Below are 19,652 nucleotides of genomic sequence, written 5' to 3' on the forward strand. Positions count from 1 at the left end.
GGAATTTGACCATCATAAGTGAGTGTTTTCTAATAAAACATCCAGTTTTAGATAGTACATACAGCAGTACAAACCACTATTGCTGTTATTCTTTCCAGTGTTTGCCAAATAAAGATAGAGCAAAACTGAAAATAAATTAACTCCATACTGAACAGTATAACCATAATCTTACTTACAAAGCTGTGAAGTTTGTATTTCCATGCTGAATGCTTGTTGAAACTTGCAAAAAGAAGTCTGTTTAGAGAGCATGAATAGTAATTAGCATAGAAGTTGGTCAAACTCATCAATCTGTGGTGTGCACATAGCTCTGGAGAGTGGCCATATTCCCACACTCTGCACACAAAGCAGAAAAATCCATATGATAAACAGTACTTTCATCTGGTTCTAATACCACTGAGCAGCTCTGCAACATATTATTCCTAAAGTAATAATATCTAGAATCTCTAATTAGCTAAAAATAGTATGTTGGCCACACCAAACTGACAGTGACAATTTCTAATGTTTGTTTAAGTCTAAAATTTAGGTAGACTAGTTGAAAGTATAGAGATGTTTATAAATATCTGAAGCTAAACTAGCTTTACAAAAAAGTGTTTTGTGGAAACTGAAGTATTTTGGAAATTCTAACATAGAAAGGAACACTAAGCAAATTTCCTTCACAAGCTAACAGTTCTTAATTACTTATAAACATTGATTACTCATAAAGACACTTCCTCTGAATATTTCATGTTATTTTTTGCTTGTTTGTTTGCCTTAGCTGCACCATTTTCTGTGGAAGTGATAGTTTTATTATGTGTTGTCAATATGCAATTCTCAGAGTGGGGGTCTTTTTAAGAGCCTGACTTGATTTCTTTCAGTGGGTTAAATCAACAGTAAATCAATATATGGCTTCTAAAGACTAACAAAGAAATGCATGGGCAGAAGAGCAATGCAGTTGAAACTGATAGTCACATCTTTCTCCCTGTTCTTTTTCCTTAATTATTCCTGATTGCATTTATTGTTAATTGTAGGTGTGCCATGTGAATTTGGAAGGTCAGCCATTCTACTCCAAGAAGGACAAGCCACTGTGCAAGAAGCACGCCCATGCCATCAATGTTTAAAGGAAGAGTTGGTAGTCAGTAATGCTGGGGTAAAACAGATGACTAACTGGGCAATCATAAAGTTGATAACCATGGCTAGCACTTCTCTCGGTAAAAGCTAGACGTTGGTACTTCTCAAGTTTAACTTTATCCTCTTTCATAAATGCAGAACGTGCTTTTTGTGAAGTTTATACAAAAACCTATTGAATGAGCACTCAAAACCAAATGAACTCATGAACTAGTCCATTATTATAGCAACAGTTGGGGGAAATATTGAAATTAACTAAAAACCTTATTATAAAAGGTAATGTGCAAATATAGTTTCAAGTTAACTACCCACAGCAGTTTTACTGCTTAGACCACACACTGGTGTTTAAAAACAACTGGAAAAATACTTCTGTATTAAGTCATTTTCTTTCACAGCAAGAATGAGTAAGTGCCATATGTACAGTCATCTGTAGAACCAAAGGCTGTAGCTTTCAAAGGGAAATAAATAGATTAGGGCTTCCTCTAGGAAAAGTGAGTGCTGTTCCATTATCTTGTGGTGCTACATCATAGCATCAGATATTTTAGATTCTTTCCAAATAACAAGTCTGCCTTGAATCCATATGTAGCTGGGAAGCCTAGGTGACAATCCATAACAGTTTGAAAATAAAATGGTTGGGTCAGCCTTGCTAGTGCACTTGGCTTCTATGTGCACAGTAGATAATTCACTTTCAAATCATAATGGAAAAGGACAACTGGCTTTCTCCAAATTGCTCTTATATTGAATGGAATAGAGTTGACTAGAAAGGCCACCTTTTAATTCAAAACCAGTTTTCCTTTCCTCCTGCAGAAAAAAAAGAGATTCAATCTTGCTTTGGTTTCTAATTCCCACTGATATTAGAGGGAGGTAGGAACCTACATCTGGACCTTCACACTAGTGAACACAGAAGAAACACATCCATCTAGCACAGCTAGGTTGTGGGAGATAGTTTGCAAAAATTCTCTCCTCTATCCCACATAATTAGGAAAAAGGCTTTTTTTTCTTACAGTAAATGAATGTGTATCAAAAATCCGTAAGGCAGCAGGCACATACTCTTTATTCCTTTCCTTACTTTAAATGCAGCACATCATGAATTGTAGCAGTAATTGCCATTGGAAAACAGTAGCTATGTTCCAACAATTAGGATAACCATACAGTCATCTTTTCTAATAACCATCCAGGCATCTGTCCTAATAGCTTAAGAACAACTTTCAAGTTGTTCAGACAGTTATTTATAAAACTCTTTTTTTCAAATAAGCAATGCTTGTACTACTGATAATAATTTTGAATTTTTGAATATCAGTGACTTTTATATTGGAGACAGCAGTTCTGTCTGATGGAGTTAAGATGGAAAGTCTGATCACCATTCAACCTTTATTAACTCATTTAAGTGAGAATTATGGTGTGTGTGTTGACAGCTTGCAGTACTGACAGTTTTGAATTAGTACTTCTGAGGCTGAGGATGCTTTCTGTGGGCCACATGCTGGTGCCATCTGCACCTATTTTACCTTGTGTTCTGAGTAGCAAAAAATTACATTGTCTGTCTTGTCCCTCCCGTGAGTGATGCCCATTTCATTTGTATGTCTTTTAAGGGATGAAAAACTATCCAAAGCTTGGGGGAGGAATAAATGAAATTTGGAGTTCTAAAATAAGAGTTAAGTTAGCTGCAGGCAGTCTGCATCATGGAGAAATCAGAAAATAACCACCTGAACTGCCTGTGGCAGTTTTGAAATGTATGACCTGTATTTATTCAGTAGGTATCTTAGTTTTCACTGATCTTAGCAGTGATCTGATCTGAGTTGCTATAGGGTCAGATTTTTGTATGCATGAATTATTCTAAAACACTAGTACATTATATGCAAAGCCTTTTTTTGTTTGTTTGTTTTGGATTCTTTTCTGTAAGCAAGCAAATTTTCTGTTCTCAGTCGGTGCTGGGCTGGTGTGAATATGGTCCCATAGATTATAAACTCCAAAGATCTGGCTCATAAATCATAATTATGGAAGTTAAATATTTTTTCCACTTCTATTTGACTTCATTAAATACATATTCACAACAGTGAGAAAATTCTACATTTCCTTTTCATTTCTCAGTGCCATTCAACAAAATGCTGTTTATTATTATCTGTTATTTGAGAGAATTCACATCAGCATACTCTATCCTGAGACTGCATTGAAGATATTCTTTAGGCAGATTTGTGTCAGTGTTGGCCACTGACTGGGACTAATCTCTGACTGCAACATCAGAACAGGGAGTCAGGCTCCATGGGAAGGGCTTGTGATGGATGCCTCGGGAGAATTTCACGAGGTCTTTCCCCTCTGATCTGCATGTGTTTAAATGTGTGTGTCACTCTCCCCTCCACCTTCCCCCTCAATGTCCCTCTAAGCTTCCTCTTCACTGGCACCACGGAGGATACATCATGTTAGGGTCTGGCCGGAGCTGTTGGGCTGCAGTCAGGGAGTGCAGTCGGTGGAGAGCTGCGGGCAGGCAGCGTGGCTGGGGCTGCAGTTCCTCACGGCCCCTGCAGGTACCGCCTGGGGGCTGCCAGGGCGGGCAGGGGAGCGGAGGCTGGCACCGCACAGCGAGCACCTGAGGCTGCCACAGCGCAGGGGCTCTGCGGCCTCTGGCTGAGTGGGAAAGACGGGGGGCCCTTCCTGAGGCTGGGGTTGGAGCAGGGAATAGCCAGGTAAGGGCAGTTCCACCACGCTGGCATGTCAGAGTTGGGTGGGGCAGGGGAGGCTGGGTGGGGGGCAGCCAGGATCACTACAGCCAGGGAGAGGGCTTCAAGTGAGAAATTAGGGGGCAAGTAGCTCGCCATAGCCCAGAGAGATGGTTTGGATACGTACAGAGGGGTGAGCAAGGATCCAGTGTGGCACATCTGAAGTCTGGGCTGCAGGAGAGGGAATGCAGTGTGTGTGAGCAGAGCTGAGCTGGCTTGCAGGGTGGCAGCAGCACAGACTTCAGTGGGAGCTGTACTGGCTTGAGAGAGTCCTGAAAAGTTCCTTGGGCAGAGAACCTGCACTGTAGCACATGCCCTGGCTCCAGCTGGTGTCTGAGCAAGAGAGATTAAAGCTAGTTTACATATCACTCTATGAGGTACAGCGATATCTCTGAATGAAGAACAGAGATACCCTGAGGATTATCATGTAATAAAAATTTCCTGTTATGACTTGTGCTGCTTCATAATGTGGTCCAAAAATAGGGAATCCACGTACCCGCCCCTGATATCTATATTAAGATATAATTTTTGCACATATCTGAACCAGAAATTTGTGAATAATAATGTAGCATTTTAACTTTCACAGGGGTAGAATACCACATAACTGCTGATACTCTTCTGCTGTGTCACATTTGTGATATGGAGAGGGTAAAATGCTTATATATATAATAATATATATCTCTAAAATTCAAAATATGACCTTTTAACTATCATGGAAAATAATGTTGTACAAAAATATACAAGATGAATAATGTGTACTTGATTATGTTTTATGTCTTGTAAGAGATGCCTGAGATAAGTCCTAAGTTCTTCTGAATATTTCTTTTCATTCTAATTAACGTGAGTTTTTACCCAATAAAACAAAGGTACTGTACCTCTGAATGACCAATTTAAAAGATCAGTCTTTTGTCTAACTAAAAAGTGTTCAATAACTTTCCAGTCAAAGGATTCAAAAGCTGTTTTTAATGCTTTTCTCTCTTTTGATGTTCTTTTTGCAGAATGAGGCAAATTAAATGTTTCCAAATAAGGCTACTTTTATTATCTGGACAAAAAAAAAAAAAAAAACAGTTTTAGGACCTTTTTTTCATTAGTCTTCACTACATTGGATTCACACATTTTACAATTCTCAATTCAAAAACCAGTTCAGGACAAGGAAAAGTATTTTTCCATTGGTCCTTCAGTGGTCAGTACTTTGGGTGAAATGTTTTGCTGAAGATTACTTGTATTTATGTTTAATAATGTGAATGTCCACAGCACTGAACACATTCATTAGTGTCTAATGCTGGGCACATTAATGTTTTTTTGCAATACTCATCTCCTGGTAGTGGATATTACAGTGTTTAGTATTTATAAACATCAGAATTTGAAACTGAGTGATTTATTGCCTGCAGTGATCATATATTAGAAGTCTAGGTTTTGTAATATTTTGACATGTTGCCTTGATGCCACAAGTGTCCTTGCTTTTAGATAGATATTTTTTCCTGAGTTCCTAGTTATTTCAGAACAGAACGTCTGGTGGTTTATGAGATGTGAGTAATTACCTTGCATGGATTATCTGTGCCAACATGAATAAAACAGTCTAGTAATAAAAGCAATGTGCAAAAACAGTTAAAGCTTTATGATTTGGGTATATTTATGAATATGCCATGTGAACAGCTGACAGCTTTCAGCCATGTAATATCAATAAGAAAGCATACACAAGCTTGTACTCTCTACTGCAGACCTGAAAATAAAAATTAAAACCATTGGTTTCAACTTGATTGTATATCAGTCTTGAATATTTTTTGACCAAATAATGCTGTTTTAAACAAATATTAGTATGCTTAAAAGATGCAGCCTGCTAGCAGTACATGTTGTAACTCAGCAAGACCTGCATAGTCCCAGACCTTATTGTGTCAACAAATACTGTTTATAGTAACTTTGTAAGGAGTGGGTAAATTCTCTCTTCAGTTACATCGATGCATCTGCAAACAAAGTCTGACTGCATAAGTTCAGGCAGGAGTTGTACTGTTTCTTAGCAAAAGTTACTTAAAATACAAAGTGTTTTGAACACCCTCACTGAGCTCTAGTGCCAAGAAATATGTACAAATGAAAGGATGACTTCATATAACAATGTGTTTTTCAAAAAGCCATTTTGTGCATTCCTGTTGCACACCCCTCAGAAATGCAAGCATTTTAGAGATACAACTAAGTATATTAAACATAATTAAGAAGTCAGATGATAAATGAACAGACTTGAATTTAGATGTCATTACCAAGTACAGCATCAGGAATCAGAACTTAGAGCATTTTTGATTTTATTTCCCAGCCCCAATTTCTGCTTACAATGTGCATGAGAAATGCAATTGAAAATAATGCCCAGAATGTATGCAGTATTTTGTCAGATCAAAATTTCTGGTTTTCAGATTGTCTGTTGTGGCCTTCAACCTTTGCACAAGACAGTGCTTCCTAAACTGTGCACTGTGATCCCTGCAGAGTTCAGTTGTTGGAACTGGGAGCAATAGAGGCACAAGCAGAGCACCATGCCAGCTGACAGGGTGGAAAAGGGGAATAGAGCAAAGTTCATTAGGAAAGGACATGGTGCAAAATGTGTGACAAATGTTGCATTAAGGGATTCTTAACAGAGATTCTTAAAGAGAGATTATTGCTCTGAAGAAAATGGATATTTCAAAAGTTTAGGCTTTGGCATTGTTTGCCCCTCCCACCCCAATCATGCATCTTGAATTCAAACAGTTTCTGTTGATTAAGAAAGGAAGGAATGTGTGAATAAGATTGCTGAAACCATTATTGAATACACAATGAAATGCTTTGTTCTCCCAGGCAGATCAGAGTTATGGATGAGATTCAGACTATATTCAGGCATAAATTCTGTGCTGTGAGCCTGTGAAATATGCCCTTGGATAGCTGTTAAAATACATTTGTTCCTCCTCTTAGGAAGATTACATCAAAAGAAAACAGTAACAAACGTGTGCTGTACTAATAAGGACTGTCAGGCTGAGTCACAAGAATTTTCTCTGTAATAAAGACAAGAAGGAATTTTTTTAAACAAAGCTAAACTTTTGAACACAACATCTTTCCTTTAAAAGTTTCCAGATTAAAACTGTTAGGGAATAATAAATTAGTATGCATAAAGTATCATTAATAAATCTGTCTCTACTACAAAAGTATTTTCTAATCTTACTACTTTAGAAATTGGATTCTTTTCATTTATGACAGAGATGTTGCAGAAATTCATCTGCTTCTGCTTAGTTTTACTGTGCATAGTGTTACTGAAAGAGTTGAGACTTATTTTTCTTTTAATTGGAAGATATAGATAAAAATACAACCTTGACTTGAGTGAAGGTGATGATTCTTCCAGTGCTTGTGGAATGAATGCTGCTTGCTACACTAAAGCCAGAAAACTTGCTGTTCTAGATTGTTTTATTCTCCTGGTGTATTAAAGAGGGTGTTTCGGATTTTTAGGAGGTGTAATAAATATCTGTAGCCTGAATTAAAGATCTCATTTCAAAACAAAATAATGATTTACAGTGTTTAAATGATTTTAAGATCTAATCATATGTAGACAGGAAAATAATGCTGGGATTGAGCTTTAGTTTCATTTAAAGAAATCTTCATGTTGACTAATGCAAGCATTCTTATATGCATGTATGGGAGATATACGTGGATTAAAACACTCAGAACTGAGATTCTGATTTCCTTTTAGTGGATGTGTTTCATACCTGCACTATTTGAGCCTAAATTGTTGTCATCTAGTCCATTTACTATATAAAGCTTAAGAATAATGCATGAATCTGAGTGCACCTTGAGACCTGGGTTTTGTTATCTGTTAGGTATTTTTGCTTCATGAAGTAACAACTCCACAATTTTGATAGCATAGGAGATGTGGGAGCAGAAAAAGGGGACACTTTCCAAAAATCTGGCTTCATATAAAAAATAGGATTTCAGGAATAAAATTTTTATTTGTGCATTATAAACAAAGACTATTATTCTTTCACAAACAAAATATTCTTCAGCTGTTCCCTGCACATTCCTTGACAGATTTTCTTCCTGCAAATTTTTCCCTGTACTGATTCCAAGGATATTATCAATTTCCCTGTGATTAATGCACATGCAGAAGCCTGCCCAGAGTGCCTGTTCCTTTCACAGGCCTGGAAGCTGTGGGGTAGAAGGTGACAGAGTGGGCTCTGCTGCTCATGTGAGTGCACTCAGCCCTCTGCATCCTGCAAATACCAGACTTCCTGAGATTTACTGGGGATGCACTACATAGATGACACTAATTGAAAGTTTCTGCTTTATTGCATGTACACTGCACGGCATCTACTTCTGGCCAAAAAGTCCTTGCAAGAAATCCAAAGTGCTAGCCAGGGATTCTGGTTCTAGCTGTGGCTTCAGACAGAGCACGCCTGAATCTGAACTGTGTGGTTATAAAATAATGGCAGAGCACAGTTTCCTTTGAGATTGTATTCCCAGTGCCAGCTGCTGCAGCAAAAAGACAGCAGGGCTGTTTTGTGAATGGTGATTTTCTGCCGTTTTTGTGATGTAAAGCAGCTTCTGGAATGGGAGCTCTTCTGAGCTGCTATTCTCCTGTTACTGCATCGTGACACCAGTCTGAATTCAAACTTGCCAAGGTTTCAGCTCATTTGGCAAAATTTACTTATTCTCACATTGAAGGACTCCGTGTTTTCCACATGTGACTTATTCAGCTTTGTGTTAGACATCCTAGCATGGATTGGAAACAGTCTGGTGGTGAAAGGTGACAGACTGTCAGACTTCTAGGACAGGAGACACATCCTGAGAAACTAAATTCTCAGAGACAAATACAGAACACATTATCTACCTTTTATAGGCTTACATGGCTGGTGGTTGTTGGAGACTTCATTGACTTCCTAAGGAGCCACAGAAGCTGCTCTCTGTTCAGAAGCTCTCTAAAAAGAAAGAGTCAGTGTTATTAAAAAGTAGATATTAAAGTTTGGGGGTAGTGTATTTCCTTAGGGCCCATATTTGCCTATTTAGTACAACCTCAAACAGTTCTTGCTCCTATGCAATTCTCAAAAAAAAAAAAAAAAAAAAAGAAACACATAACAGAGGGTTGTTACTACTCCTCCCTAACTCTGGGTAACAATCCTCATTCCCCTCCAGCTTAGGAATATTCACTGGCACAGAAAGGTATAAATTACATCTCTGTGTGCCAGCTTCAGAGAACCTGGCCACAAATATTTCACTTGAGATGATTTTGTTCATTTCTTTAAAGGACAGTGAGAAAGATTGTGCTTTCTCTGATCTTGTAACTTAAACATCTTAGCAGAACAATCTTTAAGTCAAAAGATAGTTAAGTAAATGTTAATTTTAGACCTTCATTATTAAGTGAAACTAATTAAAAGTGAACAATTACTATCAAAGAGGGCATATGCAAAAGTAGTAAAATGAGATAAAAATGTAGGAGAGAGAAAATCCAGAGAAAAAGTAGCGTTTAGCATAACAATTAACCAGGCAATGTACCCTTCCTTTATTCACGCAGGGTAATTCATTGAGAGTGAATTAATGGTGAAGCATTCAGTAATAGGCCGTGGTAAGGAAACAGGAGCAGTGCATCAGGATATCCTCTTTCCGCCCCAGAGTACCAATACTTTCAATTTTATATACAACGGAAGTCATTAATTGCAACACAAAGAAGCACAGCTGTGTTTCCTGATGGTCACACATGCAATAGCTGCTATTGTTTAGCATTCTGAGTATGTACAATGGAAGCCGCTCGACTGCTTGGAATGTTTTGTATTCTCAGGGATTTCATTTCCATTAGTAGCTTCTGAATCCATGGTGGATTTTTAATATGGTATTATCTTAGATCCAATCCTGCATCCCTAATCAGGTAATTTTTTGCTGATGCCAGGGAGAGTTTGAACTGTATTAGGTGTGGCTGCCAAATGAGGAGATTTGCAGACACAGGCAAATTTCTCATTGGAAGCAAAGGGAGTCATAGACTATTTTTTGGGATTTGCTTTTAGCTGCATGAGTTTAACTTGTTCAAGTTCCAGTTAATATTCAAGTACCTTACAGACTGAGAGAGAAAAGCTTAATTGCTATGCCTTTAACTTCATTATATATTTTCAGACATTTTAGCTGAAATACAAGGATATCCTTTTATTATTTTGTAGTCCCATATTCATTTTAGTATAATATGAAAAAAGAAGTGAATGAGACTATTTTGCTGCACTTGCTCTTATTTAACAGCAATTTATTCATGTTTATGTTTAGAGTGAGGAAAAATCAGGACGTGATGAAATTACTTCATTCATTTCTTTTGTATGGGATCAGATCTGTTTCATTTTAAGAGGCTTGGAAGAGCAGAGCATTTTCAGTCTCATAAATGTCCATCTTTGTAAATCTCTACAGTACCCACTCCTGCAGCTGCCAGAGACACATCCACTTGAATCCATGCCTCCTGAGCAAAAAGCTGTCACACACAGCAAGACAGAAATGTTCTGTATTGATAAGAATTTGCCTTGTGTAACAGCAGGTTTTGAAAACATTTCCACTTTCAGCAGTGCTCCAGTTTCAGGACAAAGCCTGAGCATCAGGCTTAACAGAGGAGCTGTTAATATGGTGTGGGCTTGGATCTAAGGATTATTCCGACTTGTAAAAGAAACAAATACCTCTTGTAACAAAAGGTGGAGGAACACAAACATTCAGCTTCTCTCTGAGTATAATTCAAACTTCCTTTCAGATCATTTGGCACCACTGACTGATAATTCGGAACATAAATTTTAAAACCAGCACTACAATCGAAATACTTAATCTTCTCTGAGCAGCTGAAGACTTCGGGGATTTTATGTGCATGCATGTAGGGGAAAACATATTATTAATTCTCCAAACAACCTGATGTGAGCGAGGCACCCTGGTGAAGCCTCTGCTGAGCCTACAAATATTTTCTTTTTCTGTGATAAGACTTTTAATGCTCTGGCTTTAAGAAAAACAAAGTAATTTGTATTTAAAAGGAGAGTTATCTCAGGGTTTATTACAACCTGGTGAGAAGACTGCAACAAGGGTTTTGTAAATATGAATCCATAAAAACAAAATCATACAGCTCAACTAGGCACAGGAAGAAGAAACCGAAAAAGCAGCTGGAAGTTTGGTTCTTGACTGGGAAGATGCCTCCCAGAGCAAAGTGCCCCCATTGCTGCAGCTCTTTGCCACAGCAGGGGCATCAGTTCCCACAGCACAGTCCAGGCAGGAATCAGCTCCCACCCTGCAGCTGCTGGGGACTGGTACAGCCATTGTGTCCTCCTTCCTCCACGGCCACCTGCACAAGGCTGAGGAAGGATAAGTAACCCCAAAGAAACCCCGAAACACACCAAGGGCTTGAGCTGTGGGAACACTCCTGTTTCCTCGTGCCCGTGCTCTGCACACTGAGCTGTTATTCCTTGGGTTGTTGCCACAGTGCTCTCCAATGCTGCCCCAGACTCTGTTCCACACCAGACTGGTTGGACTCCAGGCTGGACATAGTTTGTCTCTTTGCTACCAGTGACCAATAGCAAAAAGTTTTAAAAACACATTTCTTCACAGATTTGACTCTGCCTTATTGAATTATTTTTTGCTTACATTTAAAAAGCATAATAAAATCCATGTCTTTTGTAAGTAACAAACAGCTGTATAAATTTATAATCAAAAGAATATGCTTTCAAGTAAAATAGTTCTGAAAAAGAGACAAAGCCAAATTCATGTCATATTAAGTGAAATAATTGTGTCCCTGGCTGAAGGGCAATATTCTTTTAATATGTAACATGGAATATTTATTTTTGTAGCAGTAACAGAGAAATACTCATCTAATTGCAAACAGTTCTCTCTCTTGGACCACAGATTTAAGACATCTGAATTCCAGAGACTGAAGGGAAGAAGGATCTACAAAGATCAAGTCCTATCACATGGCTGACCTTCTCCCTATATATACCTCTTTGTTCTTTTGATATTCAACTTTGCAGTTCCCTAGTGATTCCAAGAACTAATAAGAAATTCCTGGAGAGGAAATAACAATGAAAGCAGCTGGAAGACAATCCTTTTTTTTTTCTTTAATACAGCTCTCTTCATGACAGTCAGTTTTGAACTGCTTCTTTTGTATCACATGTTAGACTTCCACATCCCAGCCAAATGTCAAATAAACTTGTTTATTTTCCAATTTTAAGACTTCAGTGTTTTTTGAGTGTGGCTCAATTAACAAAATAAATACTCAGTGTTACTAAACCTGGTGTGTCTGAGTTTTTGCAGATTCCTAAAATCCTCACCAGGTAAGATTGCTGCTGCTCACTAGCTTGCTGGAGCCCTGTGTCTTTCTGAGAGCCCATCATCTAAAGTGTTCACTTTCTGGTTTAAAAAGGTCTCTCTACCTATCCTAGTAGAGATATTGAAACCTAAGTACAGCACTTTTGTGCAGTTAGTATGTTTTGAAAGACATCAGTATTTTCTATGTGCTGTTTAATCAGACATCCATCACACTCTAAATACTTTCTAAGGTCATTATGATTCATCATTTTAGATTACATGCAGTTTGGTCTCCTGCAGTCCTAATATTATTAGAATACAGTTTATTTTTGCTGACTTTATTTTGTGATTAAGACAAGGAGTTAATGGCACTCAGTTATGTAGAGATGGGCATTACTTGCCATGGCAATACCAACTTCATCCTCAGCAACACTGTTCCTGACCTGACAGGGACCTGTGGGTATCTTCAGTGCCCAAGTGCCTTGTAAAGCACTGGCTGAGGCAGCAATTTCTTCAATGTGCAAATTTACACACCAGGAGCTGGATGAAAAGAGTTGATCCATCTCACAAAAAGGGTTAAATCCATTTCAAGGCTAGTGGCTGTTGCTAAATTCCTGCATCCTGGATTGAAATCAATATCTAACATCTGACAAGCACTGGACTGTATTAGCACACATGATCACTGAAGAGATGCTGGCACTAACAGCTCTGGTTCTGCTTGGGAGCACACACATGCATGTTGCATTCTTCTTCCATATTGAGTGTCTGTTCTGCTGCTATAATTTCGTAGTACACAGAGTGGAAGAACAGCAGACTCATATTTTCCTTTGAAATTATAAACATAAGCATAGGAGTTCTGTATTGCTTGGCATGGAAGCTGTGATTTTGTCTTTCTTGCAGCCTGGCTTTGTTTTGGACACTGACAGATTTTTCTGGATGATGGTGATCGGAAAAAATTTGCTAAAAGTCTAGTAAGACAAGACCCTGCATTTTCAAATGCCTACCACCACAGTATCTGGCCACATACAATTAATAGGTGTGCCTTTACCTGCCTACATTTTAAAGGAGTCAGTGAAGGTGATAGGTTTGAAGTTTTACTTCCTCTTTCGTATTGCTGTGTAGGATAATACAGACGTGAAGCTCTCATCTAATAATCTGTAGGTAAAAGGCATGTGAGCCAGAATGCAAAGCCAGTGCTCTCATCTTACATTCAGAGGTGGCAGCTCTGCAGTGGAGTACACAACATTTACAAGTCCTATCTGATATTAGCATGCAAAAATGGAGATACACTGTGGAGAGGTCAACAAAATAAGCAAGGCCATGTTTCCCACAATATATGCACATGTGGCTATTTGGCACCAATAAGCCAGATTGCTTCCCAACTGGTTATTCTCTGCAAACAGTTTATCTGGGCAGCCATCTCCACACCAGCAATTACTGGTGTGTCCTGAAGGCCTAAAGAGTGTTTCGGTGAGCAACAAAGGGAAACTGAGTAGGTCTGTACGATCCATGTGATCTTCATTTCCCCTGTAGCTGGCTTTGTGTGCAAAGTTCTCGGTGCAGAGTAACCAAGTGGCAGGACAGGTGAAAGGCAAGAGGACATCAGCAGCACGACTGCTGCCACACTATGGAGTGAAGGGTTAAAAAGAGCAGCCCAGGTGGGAGCTGTGCCGGGCACAAAACACTGTCACTGGAGCTCCTTCTGCACTGCTGCTGGGAGACCTCAGCTGAAGACAGACAGACAAATTATTACTTTTCCAATTTGTCCTAATGATAAGGAGCTTTGCAATACAATGCAAATCATGGCCTTCAGCATCCTTATCAGCAAGCAGAGCAGCTCATTGCAGAACTCATAATGTATTCCAATCTAACTAACTGGGCATATTTATTTAGATACAGGAAATGGAAAAAGCAAACAGTGCTGTCCTTTGCAATGGAACTCCATCCCTCCTGCGGCACTGCAGCGTCAGCCTTCTCAGAACTATTCTTCCACGAAGAAGCCCAAAGGCCCATGCCAGTCCCTCGTTTTCCCCTCCGCCGCTGCCGTCCCCGGTGACACGCAGCCCGGCCGGGCCGCCAGCCCAGGTATCCTCCCACCCCCGGGTATCCCCGCGCCCCGCGGCACCGAGCCCTCAGCACCGGCACGGAGCCTCCGGCCCCCCGTGCTGCAGCTGCTGTTCTCGTGTCTCGACCCTCCTCAAGGCCAGCAGCGCTTCCACGACACCCGCTGGGCAACTTTTCCCCTCACACCTTCCCGCCCTTTCCTAGAGGAGCTTCTTCACGGGGAAAGCGCTGCTGGGCCGGCGGGGCAGGACAGCCGGGGCCGGGGCGCCCAGATACGAGCTGGCCCAGGCTGCGGCCCGCGCTCCCGCCCGCGGAGGGGCTCCTGGGGAGGAAAAGCAGGCCCGGCTGGTTCCTCCCGGCCGACTTTCCTTCCCGGGGAGCCCCGCCAGCCCTCCCGCCCACGGCACGTGCTGATGGACGGGCGGGGGCGGCGGGCGCGCTCCCGCCTCCCCGCGGGCCCCCGCCGCGCGCGCGCCCGGCTGCAGTGATTGGAATCCGGCTCGCTCCCGCCCCGCCCCGCAGGGACGCGCCGGGAGCGCCTGCCGGGACACGGAGCCTGCGCCGAGCCCGCGCCGCGCCGTCCCGCCCTCCCCCGCCCGACACGCACCCGCCTTCGCCCCCTTCTCAGCGGAGCCGTCGGGGCCCCGGGACCGGCCCGCGGAGCGCGGCGGGGAGCGGGCCCCCTCCCCCTTGGCCTGCCGTCGCCGCGCGGAGGATGAGGAGCCCCCAGCGCCGGTGAGTGCGGGCCGCGCCGCGGAGGCCGCGGCCGGGCGGGGAGAGCCGGGGCGCCCCGGGCAGCGCCGCGCCTGCCCCGCTCCCTGTGCGGCCGGGGGGACGCGGGGCGCTCCCCCCGCGGCCATGCCCCTTCCCCGCCTCGGCCGGCCCGGCCTGGGCGGTGCCCGGCGGGGTCTGCGCCGGCCGCGGGCAGCGCCGTCGAAGGTGGACTCCGGCGCGGCCCTCCCGCCCCGGCCGGGCTGCCCGGGGCCCCGGGAGCCCCCCGGGCCGGCAGCCCTGCCCCGCCGCGGCGCTGGGGGCGCTGCCCGCCGGGCCGGGCCGGGCCGGGTGGGCGCCGCGGGGGCTGCGCGGGGCCCGCGGCCGCTGCGTGGGCAGGGCCGGCGCGGCGCTCGCCGGCCGTGCGCTCCCTCCCCTCCCGGTGTTGTAATGCCGGGCCCGGTGCCCGGCGGCCCCAGCCCGAGCGGGCGGCAGCGCCCGCCGCCGTGGGAAGGGTACGAGGAGCAAGGTGCTTCGCCTTGCTTTTGTGCGAGCCTCGAACAAAGCTGGACGCCGGCTTTCCAAATCGGCTTTTGCCGTTCAGCGGCGTCAGACAAAAAAAAGTCTGAAGAAATAATAACCCCAAATGATCGCCCGTATCTTGGTAGCGAAAGATTGTGCTGTTGAGACCGATTATGTACCGGTTTTCATAACTGATTACAAAAGCTATTGAACGGGGTTCAAAAGCACAAATGGCTTTTTACCACCTTTCAATCAACCACACTCTGATGTTGTTTTGGTAAAATTAAGAGTGAATTCAGCAGCAGGGAATGGTAGTAAGCTGTGGTATTTCCTTTCAGCAGTTGCCTGTTACTTTGTGTCAAGTTGTATGACGATTCTTCCCAGTGTAAATTGATTGCCCTCCGAATTTACATATTTTGTTCTCTGCTTAGAAGTAATTATCTTTGAATTCTTTTATCAAGTTAGCATGCTAGGGATTGTTCAGGCCTGTTACCTGCAGGGATAGAGAAGCTGCTTTTGTAGATAAGGAAGACTCTCCCAAATTGGAAGGTTTGTTTGATTTTTAGTAGAACCTAATCCTGGAGTAAAAAAAGTTGACATAAAAGCAATTCATAGTCAGATAATTTACCCAGTCTACAGTTAGAGGTTATCCATGTTGTGGCATTTGTAGCAGCCTGGATAAAATTCTTGCAGACAATGTATTTGTCTTTTGGTCTCCTACTTTTGTTCTTTTGTAGCTTTCTATGGGGTGTGTGCTCGGGGGTGTGTATTTTATATGTATTTATGTAGACAGGGACAACCTGGTAGACTTTGAGATGTGGTTTGAAATTTTATGAAGGGTCTTCTCATGCACCTGCAAGATTCAGCTGCCAGTCCTTAGTATGTCCTGCTGGCTGATATCTTCCAGCAACAGCGAGTATATGTAGCTGGATCTGAATTATTTTCTTCCCTTAATTGTGAAGTAATTTAGTTTTGAAGGGGACCTCTGGCTGTTATCTGTTTGAGCCTTTGTTCAAGTTAGAGCAGAAAGCTCTTGGTAAACTGCAAGCCTGAAATAGCATGTCACTTGGAATTCACTGATTAAAAAATATGTTTACTGAAACAAAATGTAGCTGGAGCATGGACTTTCTTAAAGCCAGTGTGTGGGACCCCAAATCTTGATGTTTTGGACACTGCTCTGCAAGATTCTCACAGTCAAAATTGTCATGCATATGAAAAATACTGAATATGGTGGTGTAAATGCTATGTGAGCTTTTTCTGGATGCCAGGTCTGACACACAGAGCTGCAGTAACTTCTTTGGTAAATTGCTGGAAACCAACAGATGAATGCAAGTGACCAATCAGTCTCTGGCAGGGAAACTTACAAATGTCTGTTTGTCCTTGCTTATTTCAAGCATCAGTTGGAGATTGGTTCTGTCTGGATACCTGGGAAAGTATTTCTTGGTTCCTCAGTAAAAAGAGGGCATATTTTCAGTGCCTGGGATTGTTTCACTTCTCTTACTGTCGTCTGTAAATAAATGGCAGAAGGAACTCGGCAATTTAAAAGTATATCTCATCAGAGTCATATGTGGGTACTTGAAGCCTTGTTTCCTTTGCTGGTATCCCCAAAATGCAGGACTTGGAGGCAGGCACGGAGTGTGCCTGACAAGAAGTTTTCCCTTTCACTGCTGCTTTAGTGGTTCCACTTTTTCCTTTCTTGGACAAGATCTGCAGAACCCTCTGCAGCTGTCCCACCACAGCCGTGCTGATGGTCCCCAGTTGCAGTGGTCTCTTTTGTGCTTCCAGGATGGGCAGTGCTTTAAGGAGAAACATGATTTCTTTCTGCTTTATTTTCTTGCAATCATTTTCTTGCAATCCTTTAAAGGTTGCTGTGAGAGCTGTTGAGGGTTTACTGCTCTCCAGCAGCAAGTAATTACTCTTAAAAATGTTTAAAAATGACAATGAATGGAAAACTTGATCTGCTGCATTGTGTCCTTTAAGAATGACAAGGAGACCACGCTAGGTGATACTTGGAACTGGGTAAAAGTTTGAAACAGTCACCTCATTTTTCTTCTGTACAGAAAACATAATTTTAGCAATCTCAGTGCTTTTATTGAGAAGATTTATGGAATAGCTATTTTGTGAGGGATTTAGTCCAGAAACATCTGTGTAGTACATTGTACTTGGGGTGTGTAAATCCCAAGAGCTTTAGCTTGATAAAAGACACTGGCCCACCACTGACCAGGACATCAGGGGACAAGCTGCCAACTTGCCAGGATGGCCTTTGCTGAGAACTGGCTTCCCGGGACTTTGCTGGGTGTATTTACAGAGTGTATTAGGTGTATTTCATGTCCATTTCCCTCCAAAGTAAAACAAAGCAATTATACCACTAGTCTGCGATATATATTTTGAAATTCACTGTAGCAGGTTGGACACTGAAGCATTTTAGGGTGACATATATTTGATATATTGAGAAGACCAAGAACTTCATTCATCTTGTGGTAGTGCAAAACCCTTGCATGGGTTTCTGGTTATGACCCCATTGTTTCAGCTGTACACAAACAGTGTGAGAAATATAGTCACTCTGTTTCAGATTTATAATCCAGAGAGGTTTTTTCTTGCCATTTTTCTAAAGGGTGTCTTGTAGTTTCCATCCCATTTCATTTGAATTCTGGGTGTTACGGTTAGGTTTAGTACTGTTTAATGGCAGTCTGGGTAGCAAAATTCAAAACAAGAGTTAGGGTAGGAAAATAAACTCTGGTTCATGATTGTGATAGTATTCATAGGTTGTGTGAGCAGGAGGAGAGGAAAAGCCACAGCAAAGCCTTGTGGAAGGGCAGGTGTGTCCCCAGCTCTGTGTTTCTGCAGTGACACTGTAGTTACAGTGAAGGTGATGGCCCTGATGGAGCTGTCCCTGCCATCACCCAGCTGTCACCGGTGCCTCTTCATGGGGCAGGGGGAGGTGCTCTGAGTATCCTAAAGGTGTGAACTTCGAATGTTTTGAAATATTTTGATTAGACAAAAATCTGTGTAGTAACAATTCACAGAATGTGTGCCTGCAACATGCAGCTAAATGCTCTTATGCTCATTTTCCCCTCAAAATAGGATTCTCCAAAATACAGAGGAAAATGTAGTGCATTTAAATGTAATTCAAGTGTCATGAGTTGCTTTGCATTAAAAGGGGAAAATATCAATATTAACTCAGCTCTGTAGTATTGTAACTTAATTTGCATCGTATGTTATAACATCAACAATGCTTGTTACAAAAATTTGATATCACATAAATTTTTGCAGTGTGGTTTCAGTCAACTTTATTAGATTAAATGTGGAAGCAACTAGCATTTCTTTGTGTCTGTATTCTCTGAGTTCACCATCTTAAGGAGAAAACTGTCACTACTGACATGCTTTGGTTGATAAATACAAGCAGATGAGGCAGGGATAAGTTAGAGAAATATCAAAGTCTCACAAGATACGTACCAGGAAATAGATCTGGTTTGTAGAAGCTATTTCCTTTTCACTGCTGCAGCCATTGAAATTATTTAAATTTGCTTTTCTTTTCTTGTTATTAAAAAAAAAAAATCCCACCTAGAGACATTTGTAGGTCTTTGTACTTCCTCTGTGAGAGCCTGATCCCAAATTTGACTGGAAATTGGTGGACAGAGCTCAAATGACTTTGGAGGACTGAAGTCATCAGAGATTTCACTTATGCAGAGAATCAATATTCTGCTCATGACATTTGTGCAAATGAGCACACTGTGTGCTCAGAGTCAGAACATCAGGGATATGAAAGTGGTGAATAAGCTCAGCTAACATTTTCTAAATTAATCATTCTTTTTCCTATCCTGTGCTCAGTTAGAAATTCACAGTGCAGTGGTCAGGCAGAGGAACTGTTCCATGTGTTTTTGCAGGGGTGTAGAGGGCTTGAAAAGGAAGCTTAAACAGAAGGCTTGGGAGGAATTATTGAGCAGGAATAATGGAATACATGAAATACTGAGAATACGAAAAATGTATCATCTACTTGTCCTTTTATATTTGGGAATGAAAGAACTTGGGAAGTAGCATGAGAAAAAGAGGGATTTATTGGGAGAAAACAGTGAACCTTGGTGACTGGAAATGTGAGTGAGGAGACCACAAAGCTGGGTAAAATGTGCTCTTCCTGGCTCTTTCCTTCTTTGTGGAAGAGAAAATCATCTTTAACAGAATGCTTTGGAGAAGATTTTACAAACCCTCCTGTTTCCCTCTCAGTGTTGTGCAAGCAGCAAGCCGTGCAGTTGTCAGGTTTGGACAACTGAGAGTTAATTA

The 19,652-nt window shown here is 41.9% G+C and overlaps 2 protein-coding genes and 1 long non-coding RNA gene across 13 annotated transcripts in view; 2 read left to right on the forward strand and 1 right to left on the reverse strand.

The window, feature by feature from the left end:
- Window positions 1–5,583, forward strand: part of LDB3 (LIM domain binding 3) — a 114,804-nt gene extending 109,221 nt beyond the window's left edge. For all 9 annotated transcript variants that reach the window (XM_064430102.1, XM_064430105.1, XM_064430106.1 and 6 more), the window contains one exon: window positions 1,008–5,583. In XM_064430102.1, the coding sequence (XP_064286172.1) occupies window positions 1,008–1,097 (90 nt within the window). In that variant the 3' untranslated portion in view covers window positions 1,098–5,583. The remainder of the gene's footprint in view (window positions 1–1,007) is intronic.
- Window positions 1–14,884, reverse strand: part of LOC135306369 (uncharacterized) — a 38,577-nt gene extending 23,693 nt beyond the window's left edge. Inside the window, exons 1-2 of the long non-coding RNA XR_010367185.1 lie at window positions 14,746–14,884; window positions 8,656–8,743 (exon numbers count right to left, since the gene is read on the reverse strand). This is a non-coding gene — a long non-coding RNA (uncharacterized LOC135306369). The remainder of the gene's footprint in view (window positions 1–8,655; window positions 8,744–14,745) is intronic.
- The window catches only part of BMPR1A (bone morphogenetic protein receptor type 1A), a 73,178-nt gene continuing 68,229 nt past the window's right edge, over window positions 14,704–19,652 (forward strand). For all 3 annotated transcript variants that reach the window (XM_064430135.1, XM_064430134.1, XM_064430136.1), the window contains exon 1: window positions 14,704–14,873. The gene's annotated coding sequence lies outside the window, so the exon portion shown is untranslated. The remainder of the gene's footprint in view (window positions 14,874–19,652) is intronic.

The sequence above is a fragment of the Passer domesticus genome, chromosome 8 (genome assembly GCF_036417665.1).
Source record: "Passer domesticus isolate bPasDom1 chromosome 8, bPasDom1.hap1, whole genome shotgun sequence".
Lineage (NCBI taxonomy): Eukaryota > Metazoa > Chordata > Aves > Passeriformes > Passeridae > Passer > Passer domesticus.